Source organism: Rhineura floridana, chromosome 12, assembly GCF_030035675.1.
Source record: "Rhineura floridana isolate rRhiFlo1 chromosome 12, rRhiFlo1.hap2, whole genome shotgun sequence".
Lineage (NCBI taxonomy): Eukaryota > Metazoa > Chordata > Lepidosauria > Squamata > Rhineuridae > Rhineura > Rhineura floridana.
Window position 1 is genome coordinate 38,577,366 of NC_084491.1, and position 13,120 is coordinate 38,590,485.

Here is a 13,120-nt window from a genome sequence, read left to right on the forward strand (position 1 = left end):
AGAATACAAGACCCGAAACAAAGCCATCCTTTGAAATTCGCACTTGTCCGATTCTTGCAATGCAGTTCTCCAGTGAACTAATGTGTACGCTATATTATTATTGTTGTTGTTGTTGTTGTTGTTAATAATAATAATAATAATAATAATAATAATAATAATAATAATAATAATAATAATAATAATAATAATAATAATAATAATAATAATAATAATAATAGTAAATCTTATTTATACCTCGCCTTTCGGCCAAAAAATTCTCATGAAAATGCTGAGGAATTTCAATGACTTTAAAATTAATTTTAATGAGGAGTCAGTCTCTAGATTGTTGGGAAAATGCTGAGAACTAAATTTAAGACTGGAAAAAAGAGAAACAGAGAAGGGACATTGGCAGATTGGGCCTTCTCTATCAAGAGTTGGAGGTGGCCCCTCAGCAGTTGCCCAAGGTTGCCAATCCCTCAACAGCGGTCCGCTCCTGTGCTCCCTAGAAAAATGAGCCATCAATTTACAGCTCCATCCAGCTAGTCTCTTTCTCTTTCCACTCTCTCACCTAACCTTCCTGCCCTCCCCCCCTCAATTGTCATCACCCATTCATAAATGGAGAGTTGGTTAGTCTTCAGGTACAATCTGGCCCCAGTTGACTTACCAGCACGGTGTGTTTGTAGGCTCGGTAGATGACAATGTTGTAACTGAAGACTGCTACTTCCACCTGCTTCACCCACAAGGCCAGAGAAGGGTCCCGATCCTCATTCTTGGCAGTGACCGTAAACTCGGGGAACATGTCTGACCTCTCAGACCTCAGCCGGGATATGGTTGTGCAAAGGACCAAGGGGCAGCTGCTCTGGAAATCAAAAGCAAACCCATCGAAGGTCAAGTAATGGCCATAGCCAGAGATGATGCAAGAGGCATCGGTGCGGGCTTGGCAGTAATAGAGGCCACTCTCCTCCAGGCAGTACTCATCCTCTTTACAGGGGCTGTTCTCACAGTGGACGCTGTTGTCAGAGCCGTTGCAGTAGCAGAAGTACTGGCAGTCGATATCCATCCAGAAGGACTGGTTGGTGAAGAGCTGGTGACCCTCAAAGCTGCAGCCACATTCGCTCCTGGGAATGCAGCGGGTGCCACGGAGGGCAAAGCCGTCGTCACACTGGCAGCCCTCTGTGCACCTGTCTATGCACACAGGCCCTGTCCCCAGGCTTTCGCAGGACTCCGAACAGGACATGCACTCCTCAAAGTGGCTGTTCTCAGGGCAGGTGAGAGCTGAAGCAAAAGGAAGGAAACAAAAAGTCAGCTGCCAGCTGGGCACTTTCTCTTTAAGACCTGCCATGCGGAGGCTCCACATGAGAAAGGAATGTAGGACGTGGGAATTACCTTTCTGGCTTCCGCCCCTTAGTCTAGACCAGGCCTAGGCAAGGCTATGTGTGTCCCACCCATCTTGCAATACAATTCTGTACTGAACATAGGTGTCAATATCATAGCAATCTCAGCTTCCAATTTAAAAGGGAAAAAAGCAAGCTTCCAGTCCCTATGCTTTTTAATAGAAGCCTGAAAATGCACACAGGCAAAGTTAGTAAAAAAAAAAAAAAATCAGTGCAAGCTGTCTTCAAAATCCAACAAGCTGGGCGCACTCTGGTCTGCTATTGTCTAGATCCCGAAGCAGCAGGTTAAAAAGCACTCTCTTTTTCCAGAAGCTCGACCTCAGGGTCCAGACCACCGCTCTTCACTGTATGAGGAGTCCCTCCTTCCTGCTTTAGACAGATGGATAAACGCAGTAAGTTCTAGCTGAGACTGATCACTCAGGACTCAGTCCTGCCCAGCTCCTCCCCACAGTCCCTGGGGCTGATTAACCATTTGGTCAATGTAGTATAAACGCCTGTAGTATAAATGCATTGGATGATGCATGCAAATTCCCACTTTTAGAGTGCGTAAGGAGGTGCATGGGCAAGCCTGTATCCATGCACAGATTCCTCTGACTGGATAGAGTTGGGTACGGGACAGTATCAGGATCATCCAATGAACCTGATTGGTAGTAGATTCAGGACAGGCAAAAGAAAGTCCTAGTTCAACGCAATGCATAATTAACATATGGAGCTCACTCCCTCATGACGTGTGGATGGCCACCAGCTTAGATGGTTTCAGAAAGGAATTAGACTTGCTGGCTGGGGCTGATGGGAGTTGTAGTTCAATAACATCTGGAGACCCAAAGGTTGGGAAAGGCTGTTTCAGTAGATGGCCACTCAACAGCCTGGTTTGCACATAATGTTAACCCATGGTTTGTTTAGCCAAAGCGTGACCTGTTTGAATGACTGAACCCAGCTCAGCCAATTGACCATGTTTGGTTTCTGGCAACAAAACACGATGGGAAGCCGTGGTTTGTTGTTGGTTCATGAACCGTGGCTTGTTTCAACTCTGGTTTAGTGTTATGTCTGACCTACCCTGGGCCCCTACTGGGAGGAAGGGCAGGATATAAATCTAATAAATAAATAATAAAGTCCAACAGTCTTGCTTAACCATGGTTTGTTTGGCTGCCCCACTCCAGGTACTTGCCAAGCTACAGAGCCATGAGGCAACAGCAGCTGGAAAGCAAGCCAAGATGTGGAGAAACATGCTGTCTCTTGCTTGTGCGATGACTTGTGGCTTGTTGAACAAACCATAGTTAAAATAAACCATGACTTAGTATTATATATTAATGCAGCCAATGTATTTCTAACTGTTCCCCTTAAAGATTTAGTTCCACTTTCTGAATCTGGGTAAAGTACATCACCTGCCAGTTCTTCAGCACTCACAATATTCCCAGCCTGAAGTCATTCTACTTGCAGCAACTTGGCTAACCCTTTTTATGCTTCTGCAATGTAGAGTTTCTACTTTTGCCTTTAGATTATGGTAATCATTCACTGGCAGCAGGAATATTACCACAGCTAAACAACAACCCCCATAACTGTTTCTTTTGTTCAAATTAGCCTCTGTTGTTAACAGCTTAAGTCAGGATCTCTACTGCAGTTCACAAACATGGCACAATAAACTCCCAATGTCTCCTGAAATGCATTCTATGAAAATTACTTAATTAGGAAAGTGCATCCGGAGGCAAAAAGCAGTATTATGAAAAGAAAATACCCCAGGCAAAAAGGCAATGTTTTTGCAACATCGTTTTAATCTATATTTTATATACATTAGTGAAAGCCAGTCATTATGATGATTAGGATGGGGGTATATTTTGCAGGTGTGTGAATGTGTGTGTGAATGAAAGTCAGACAGATAATACACTGAGCCTTTGGGGTAAAAGGTACGCATTGAACAGCAGGATAGGCGTTTGAGCACACCATGCAAGCTCTTTAGATGCCTGCCTTAGGCTCTCCAGATCCTAGCCTATATAAAACAAACAATCCATGAGGGCTAGTAACTTACATATTTGTTTGGTTTACAAAAGTGGAACTCGGGCATTAAGGTGATTGTGGCTGAAGAACCAAAAATTGCCATGTTCTGCTCAGATGACTTTACTTTCCACAAAAAGACAAGGCTGTGGGAGATCCACCCACCCTGGACTTACGGCAAAAGTTGAAGCTTCTCCATGGGCCAACATCCACTTCTGCGTTCTTACAGGCACTGGCATAACGAGCCACGGAGTCACAGAGCTCCGACTGGTTTCCTCCACTCTGGCACAAGCGGAAGAGGCAAGTCCGGTAGTAGGCGGACACGTTCACCACCGAGTGGCACTCCAGGAAAGAGCTGTTGGTGGGATCATTGATGATGCCACATTTTGAGCGGCTCCGGTAGTCCTTCAGTAACTCTGAATCATTGTTGCAGGCCTTGAGCAGGTCGCCGCACTCCCCATTGCAAATCTCATTGAAGGTTGTCCAGCTGTCCAGAAAAACTACCAGGTTGTCTGTGCATTTCCCATTAGGGAAGCAGAATTCGTCACTGCTGTTCCCATTGAAATAGCCGCAGAGTCCCCCAGTGCAGTTGAAATAGATAGTAGACAGGCGTATCTGCAACATGCCGGAGTCCAAGTACAGGATATGGATGAGCCCTTCCGACTCAACAACGGTTCCATTTTTGCTCCGGTAGATTTCCAGTTGGCCAGAAGGATGGAAATATGGAAGCTCCATTTCATATCCATTCACCTGCGGATGAAAGAAACAATGAATGAAGTGCAAAGCTGATGGGATGAGCTAGTGGTGGCTGCTGTCTACTGGGACTGGCAGGGCAGGAGACAGAGCCAACGACAGGCAGAGCCAACTCATCCTAGGTTTGTCCCCATTCCTCTCCCTGCTGAGTTCTACAAGGGGCAACACTGAGACTAAAGAGGAGGAAAGTGGCAGCCAGGGTTGCTCCCTGGGCTGGCTGTCAGTAAGAAGGCAGGGCAGATGGGGTCTGGCTGAGGGCAGATTGAGGTTGGTGGGGCAGTGCCCCATTTGTCCCAGTGGGCCGGTCTACACTGAATAAAAGGCAATGACATTTTCCTTTTCTTCCTTTGGCTGACAAGGGATAAGCAGATCTGGGCTATGGAGGGCAAGCAAGGAAACAACATAATTACACCATGTTCAATATACTCAGCAGATTCCTAAAAAAGACCCGAGGACCAGTTGAAAGGCCCTTAGAACCTCAATATCTCAAGGACCACCTCTCCTCGTATGAACCAACCCAGACCCTGAGTAATCAGAGGCCCTTCTTCATACGCCCCTTCCACGGGAGGCTTGGAGCATAGCAACATGAGAACAGGTCTTTTCAGTGGTGGCCCCAGGCTGCGGAATGATCTCCCTAGGGAGGCACACCTGGCACCTTCTTTATCCATCTTTAGGTGCCTGGCAAAGACCATCCTTTTCACTCAGACCCTTAGCCCTTGATGTGTGCTGTCTTAGTTATTCCTTTTTGTTTGAGTTTTCGATTTTAAATTGTGCGTTTTAAATTTTGTCTTATATTGTATGTTTTTAAATGTGTTGTATGTCGCCTAGAGACCATTGGGTATGAGGCAACCAACAAATGATGATGGTTATAATAATGTAATAGAGTTTTGCTATACAGGAAGTTAGACTAGAAGTCTTGGGGGGCGGGTTCAAATTCTTTGCAGTTTAAGGACCTTTATTACACAGTGACTTGCCACTGAAAGCCTTTTTCAAAGGTGGGGAACCAAGGTGTTGCAGGTTTATATTCCCAAAGGGATGTGATTGCTGGCAATGAAGACAGCTGAGTTCATCAACATCTGGAGGGCCACAAGTCCCCCATCCATGTCCTAAAGAACCACAGCTGGCTCTTTAATTTTATTTATTTGTTTGTTTATTAGATTTATATCCTGCCCTACCTCCCAGTAGGAGCCCAGGGCAGCTTGAATGAACAGGTGTGTATGATACATGTGTTTGCAAACACAAGTTTGCCCCCACTTGTTCATGTTACATTTTATTTATTTATTTACTTACTTACTTATTTACTTATTTACTTATTTATTACATTTGTATCCTGCCCTTCCTCCCAGAAGGAACCTAGGGCGGCAAACAAAAACACTAAAAGCACTTTAAACATCTTAAAAACAAAAGGAGTTAAAACATATTAAAACAAAACATCTTTAAAAACATATTAAAACAAAGGATCTTGAAAACATCTTAAAAAGCAGTTCCAACATAGACGTGGACTGGGATAAGGTCTCTACTTAAAAGGCTTGTTGAAAGAGGAAGGTCTTCAGTAGGTGCTGAAAAGATAACAGAGATGGTGCCTATCTAATATTTAAGGGGAGGGAATTCCAAAGAGCTGGTGCCACCACACTAAAGGTCAGCTTCCTATGTTGTGCGGAACAGACCTCCTGATAAGATGGTATTTATTTATTTTTATTTATTGGATTTCTTAGTCGCCTATCTGGCTGGCTAACCAGGAGACCCTCACCTGCAGAATGTAGTGATCAACTGGGTATATAAGGGGTAAGACGATCTTTCAGGTATCCTGATTCCACAATGTATAAGGCTTTGTACACCAAAATCATCACCTTGAACTTGAACCAGAACATTAAAAACCATACACTTAAAACAACAAGTGCAAAGGTAAAATGTGAATCAGCCCTAGTACTTTGTCCAAACGTCAGCACCAGCCATCACACCAACTCCTGTGCAGTCCAGACCACAGTGCACCAAAGCGCAGATAAAGTGCAGAAAGATCCAATGGTTTTAAATTACTCACACAAGTGAGCCAGGCCACAGGCTGAAGGAGAAGGCAAAAAACACGCCCACCTGATACTGAGGAAAAGTCCTTCCTGACTGTCAATGTGGTGCTCAGGTTTACCCAAACTGCTTGTTCCAAAGGCAATCTAAAGGGTGCATCTTCTTCATTCCACAAATTTCCTCTTTCTGGCTGTCCTTTGGGAACTGAGGAAAACACCCAAACCTCTTGATCCCAATAAGAGACTAGAGAGATAACCAAATTATCCTGATTTGACCTTTACCACCCTGGGGCAGCTTGTCCACCTCTACCATCCTGCCATAGAAAGGACATCCGTGAACTAAGGAGAGCCCTGCTGGACCAGATCAAAGGTTCACATAGACCAATATCCTGCTTTGCACAGTGACCAACCAGACACTCCTGGGAAGCTCTCCAGCAGGGCATGAAAGCCATAGCCCTCTCCTACTATAGCGCCCCTGCAGTTGGTCACAAGTGTCAGTGACAGCAAGGGATGGGCAGCTCCGTCCATTTTGGTTTCTTGTTTTTCCAGTCTTTAGTTCAGTTCTCCGTATTTCCACATCAGTTTGGGATTTTTAAAAAAGCCCTCATAAAAATTCAACAGCATTCTACTGTTAATTTCTCCTAATACAGATGTGCTTGCAATTTTGCCTAATATGCACATTTTTGCAAAGCATTTTTCCCTCACATAAGGCATTTTTCTATGCCACTTTCACTAATATATGTATTTTTATGCACAATTTCACCCTAATGTAGAGAGAACTGCATTGCAATATTTGAAGAAGTGCAAATTTCAAAGTTTGGCTGTGTTTCAGTTCGCATGTTGCTTCAGAAAGTACGAATTAGGTAGGCTCGCCTTTAAATGCAAAAAGAATCAAATTTCTCCCCCATCCCTGGTGTCAGCTCCAGATTTTAGGCATGAAGCCCTCAGTAACACACCCCAACACCACTGAGTGGGCTCACGTCCTCACCACTACCTAGTCCACTGCTCTCTCCCTCAGGGCTCAATCCGCCTCCTGGCCAAGAAGAAGAGGCCAAAGGAACAGGCAAGAGCAGCAAGGAAGAGAAGCAGATCAAAGGGGCTCTGGGGATGAGCAGTGGGCCCCTGAGGGATGAACAACAGCTCAGTGATAGAGCACCCAATTTGTATGCAGAAAACCCCAGGGTTAATCCGGGTAGCGCTGGGGGAGACCGCTGTCTGAAATCCTGGAGAGCTGTTGCCAGTTAGTGTAGACAGTACTAAGTCAGATGGACCAATGTTCTGACTTGGTATAAGGCAGCTTCTTGTGTTCCCGCTACTGGGGTGTGAGTGGGCCTCAGCAGGTGCACGATGACAATACCTGTCACCACCCCTGTTCAGTGGCATACTTCGTAGCTCTTAGGTTTCATATAGCCATCATTGCTAATAGCCGTAGATGGACCTTCCTCCATGAATTGGTTTAATCTCAAAAATATGGGATTAGCGTGGTGTAGTGGTTAGAGTGTTAGACTATGACCTGGGAGACCAGGGTTCAAATCCCCACACAGCCATGAAGCTCACTGGGTGACCTTGGGCCAGTCGCTGCCTCTCAGCCTCAGAGGAAGGCAATGGTAAACCCCCTCTGAATACCGCTTACCATGAAAACCCTATTCATAGGGTCGCCCATAAGTCAGGATTGACTTGAAGGCAGTCTATTTCATTTTTTAGTGTTGTAAAATGGTGATCTGGAAGGACTCTGCCACACACATGGTATTCTTTATTGATCTGGTCAACTCTCCCTTGAATTTAGGGAAGTGATTTGCTCCTGCAATTGTTGCAGTCCAACCATTCAAGGCAATTACACCCCTGAATTTAAAACAACAAGCGAACACCCTGAGATGATCACGGTATTTGTAGGTCAGAGGCACTTGATTTGACAGAGATATGTGAGATACACTGATCTGCAGCAGACATCTGATGTAAACATGCAATTGCTGGAATGAACAGGGAGGTGGGTGGGATGGGGCAAGGACTGTGCCTGACTGCCAAGAGTGCATTTGTAAAATCAGTATTTACAATGAAATGCCATCACAAAATGTTACCAGCAGATTGACTAGAAAGTAAATTTGATTTTACAATGTCTCCTCTGTTTTCTATCACACATTAGCAATGCTCATTCATACAAGCAAATAGCACGAGAAAGGTTCGAAGGCACCGTCAGTGCTGAAAACAGTTTGAAATAAAACAGGTCCAGTGCTAACTCTTGTTAAAACACTTCCATCCAACAGGTGGCAGTGTTGCCTATGTACATGAGCCAGTTTGGAAAGTACAGCAAAGTTGGAAATTCTGAGAGGCGTCCCGGAAGTGTTCTAGCCAGTGTGACAGAGACAGACTCATCCCACAGCCATCTTGGTGGAGAAGGTTTGCAGGTTTTCACAGAGCTCCAGAAACTTGCAAAACTTAGGAAATGAATTTTTAAAAAATCATGGCAATATCATAACAATAGCTATTTAAATCTATGGTGCAACCACTCTTGGAATATTGTGTACAGTTCTGGTCGCTTCACCTCAAAAAGGATATTGGAAAGCTGGAAAAGGTTCAGAAAGCGATGATCAAAATGACTGAAGGGCTGAAGCAATTCCTCCGTGAGGAAAGGTTATAAACATTTGAGGGTTTTTTAAGTTTGGAAAAAAGGTAAGGGGCAGGGGGAGATGTGTCAGAAGTGTATAAGATTATGCATGGTGTGAATAAAGTTAGAAATATTTTTTCTCCCTCTCTTACAATACTAGAATCCAGGACCATCCACTGATGCTGAATGTTAGAATATTCAGGACAGACAAATGAAAGAACTTTAACCTCAGGAGGGCCACAGTTTAGCCACTCCTGATCTAGATTAGCAATGCCAGCACTTGCCTGAATCACACACCAGGAATTCCACATTAACAATGGAAAGGCCAAATTAGCTGTGATGCTGATTGAGTTAATGCAATTAGAATGCATATTTTTATGTATATATACAGCAGCCTTGGGGAAGCCTGACCTGTCTATGCTTCATTTCCCTGCCGTGGTCCAGCCAAGATTACCTCTCCAAAGCTGCTTTCTGTGTTTCATTGGCACGGATGGAAATGAAACAGAAACTTCAGAGAGGTGATTTTTAGCAGGAAAGAGTTAGACTCCCCTCCCTCACCCACTCCCCACAGTCCTGAGGCTTCCCAAACGTCCTAACTGCTATTTATACATTAAAACCTGCATGTTAATTGCATTCATCCTATCTAGTTTGGCCCTTAGACTGGGTGCAGGGGGAAAGGTGGAATCAAAGCTCCCCATATGTAAATAACCCTGTAAGGGAGGTTTCCTCATCACAGGATCTGGATTTTTGATAGAAAACAAAACCCCTTTTAAGAGACACACAATTATTTTAACTGTAAGCAGCATAGCATGAAGCTGAGATTGTTTGATCTCTCATCTAAACTCTCTCTCTGTCTTCCGTCATTAGTGTTAACGTTGCCTGATAAAATGTGTATCTGGGCGAGAATGTCAGCAGCGGGGGTAGCTAATGAGACACTCTGCATTTCCAATCACAGAAGATCCTCTGTCTCAGCAGGATTAGGAAAAGAACCAAAACTTATTTGCATCAGGCACCCAGGATTTAAAGATGTGTGGGGAGGCAGAATGCCCTTTTTATTAACGTGAAGCATTATTTTGTTTGCTTTTGAAGACCTGTGTTTGAAGCCTGGCTCAGCAGGTGAGTGGGCTGTAATTAACAATCCCAGATTTGCAGTACACAATGAAGATTATATTCCGTTCCATCAGAATCATTAAACAAGCTTTCTTCTTTATTGTTGTACGGTCACAGACCCATTAAAATAAATGAAATGCATAATCAGTATGACATCAAAATAGTTAAAATACAGAAATACAATAGATAAGACATAAAATAAATTACAATTAAGAAAAAAGAATCCTCTTATGACTACTTTGGGCAGAGAAGAGAAACTTGGCCACTAACTCATTTGAAAGCTTATCGGTATCAGCCAGAAAATAGTTCAAATACCGGTCCAACGTCCTACCAGGAAAGTTCCTCATGATAGGGCGAAGTAGTCTGTTACGTTCCTCCCTATAAAAATTACATGTAAAAAAAACATGATCCAGTGATTCGACAACTTCATCTCTGCAGGAGCACAACCGATCCTCGTGAGGGACACCTTGAAACCGCCCATCCAAAAGAGTGGAAGAAAGACAATTAAACCTAGCTCTAGAAAAAACATGCCAATACTTAGAGATAGTCAGATTCTCCAAATAGGTAGCATATTTGGGAAACTGAAAACTCAAATCAAAATAAATAGGGGAACAAATTTTACGGGCATTTAATGGATATTGAAAATCAATATCCTTAATTCTTTGGTCTATAATAAATTTGGCAGCCCTGAAATCTTGTGTATGAAGAAAATCAATAGAAAAACCTAATAAATGCAATTTAGTAATAAAAGATTTAAACCAAGAGCTGGTATAAACATCTTTCTTAAGAAGACGTAAATATCCTAAAGAACTATTACTGTAAACAACCTTAAGCCAGTATCCAAAAGCAAAGGACCAATGTAATACATTCTGTTGATGCAAGACCAGCCTCAAATTGTAAACCTGTGGCTGTGACACATCTTGGCATTCCGAAAAAAGATCTCAGGAATTTTGAAAGAACACTCTCCACAACAAAGTTAAATCCCTGGATCCAAATCGGAACACCATACAATTATTGGGTCAAAATTGTAGCCTTAAATACCTGAATGGCAGCAGGTATATACTGAGTATAGCCTTAATTCCAAGCTACCTGCACTGCATATTGTCTGTGGGTGGCCCAAGAAAGAGTAGAAGAAAACATAATGCCCAAATATTTAAACTGCTTGACTTGATCTATGTATTGTCCATCATGCACTTGCTTGCCAGGGTAGGCCTAGAAAAAAACATGATCTTTGTTTTGCTGAAATTAATTGTCAATGAATTGACCTTACAATAAGCCATAAAATGCAAATTAAATGCTTGAGACCTATTTTTGATGGAGAGATGTGAACTGCATCGTCCGCATATAATAATAATGGGCATTTTGTTTCTGCCAGTTTTGGAGAGGGGAAATCAGATGTTAAAAAATAGCCAATCAAATCATTTAAATAAAGATTGAATAATGACGGGGCTAATATACAACCTTGACAAACTCCCTTAGTGGCAGCAATAGAATTCGACAAATTACCTTCTAGTCCACACCTTATTCGAAGCATAGTATGCCAATAAAGACATTTGATAAGGTAAAGCAATCTCTTTTCAACAGAATTATGGAATAGCTTAACCCACAGTTTATCTCTTGGGATTGACTCAAAAGCAGATTTCAAGTCTGTAAATGCAGCAAACAAGCCATTTCCAAAAGAATTCATGTGTTTTTCAGCCTAATGGTTTAAAACTACATAATGATCAATGGTGGATCTGCCCTTCCTAAAGCCTGCCTGTTCATTTCCCAATATATTTTCATCCTCTATTCAAGAGGCTAGCCTCAAGTTCAAATAACTAGCGTACATTTTACCCACTATCGATAGTAAACTGATAGGTCTATAATTTGATGGATCCTCCCTGTCCCCTTTTTAAAAGATTGGTATCACAATGGCCTCTAGCCATGCTAGAGGCAATTGGCCAGTATTATTAATATGTGAAAACAAATTTGCCAAAAGGGGAGCCCACCAATCTATATTTGCCTTCAAAATTTCAGGGGGTATTATATCTATTCCAGGAGCCTTTCCCGATTTGAGACAAATAATAAGAGATTTTATTTCAGATATGGCAAATTGTGTAAGTCTAAAGAAGAAAAACCATTTGTTGGCCACTCTTTAACATCTGCAAACATTTCAGAGAAACATCCCTCCCAAATGTCAGCAGGGATATTACAACTAACTGAGTTCAACGACGTACCCAAAGCACTAGTAACTAGTGCCCAAAAAAGTTTTGAATTGCTATTTAGTGAGGAGTCAATAAATGCCTTCCATCTGTTTTGAACTGCTTGTTTCTTTTGAGCAAGCAGTAATTTATATTGCTTTTTAAGCAAATAATAATCTTGGGGTAGGGCATTAGAATTTTCCTTCCTATATTGAATGTACACATTTCTTAGTTGTTTTTTAACTACATAATATTCCTTATCGAACCACTTAGGTGGATTCTGCTGTATTATAGCTCTTAAAGTAAATTGTTTCAGACTTAAAACAGATTTCAAAATGGAAATGAATAATGAATGAGAAATTAGGACAGAAGTAATTTCATTAGCTTCTAGAATAGAACTTTTCAGTGATTCTCCTACAGGAGAATTGCGCGTCAATGTTTATATCCCCCCTCTTCCCACTAGGGATGGTACAAAACAAGTCTGGGAAGATATGGAGACATATATGATATAATAGAATTATATATGGTGACAATAGAATCTAAATTTCCCAGAGTTTATATAATCTTAATGGGGGATTTCAATGAAAGAATTGGCCCTAATAACTTTTTTTCATCTGGTTTATGAGGGGTACCTTATACCGACAATTATGTTTTCAGCTATGATAGAAGCTCAAAAGAATTACAGTGGTGTATGTTTGACACAAATGGTGGCTTGCCCTCTCAATCTTGAATGGAACCATATATTTGATTATTGTATTGGATTTATATATGTATCTGGGCATGGAAGGAGTGTGGTTGATTATGTGTTATTTCTCATTCTCTAGCCTAGTTACAGACTTCTCATTAGGAGATAGGCTTGACAGTGATCATCTACTACTTAATCTTACTCTTTTATCTGCTCCTGTACATTTGGACGTTAAACATCAGTATAGAAATCCATTCCTAAAACATAGGCATAGGAGACTATATTGGTCTGAAGAAGTAAATATTAAGGTTGTTGGTCTATTAAATTCCATCAGAAACTTTCACACAGGAAGAACCGTCCCAGGTCAGAGTGCACATCCATCTAGTCTAGTTCTGGGAAGC

General features: G+C 42.2%; 1 protein-coding gene across 1 annotated transcript in view; it reads right to left on the reverse strand.

The window, feature by feature from the left end:
- The window catches only part of TECTA (tectorin alpha), an 87,651-nt gene that overhangs the window by 35,378 nt on the left and 39,153 nt on the right, over positions 1-13,120 (reverse strand). Inside the window, exons 9-10 of the mRNA XM_061592268.1 lie at positions 3,542-4,115; positions 644-1,254 (exon numbers count right to left, since the gene is read on the reverse strand). Of these exons, the coding sequence (XP_061448252.1) occupies positions 644-1,254; positions 3,542-4,115 (1,185 nt within the window). The remainder of the gene's footprint in view (positions 1-643; positions 1,255-3,541; positions 4,116-13,120) is intronic.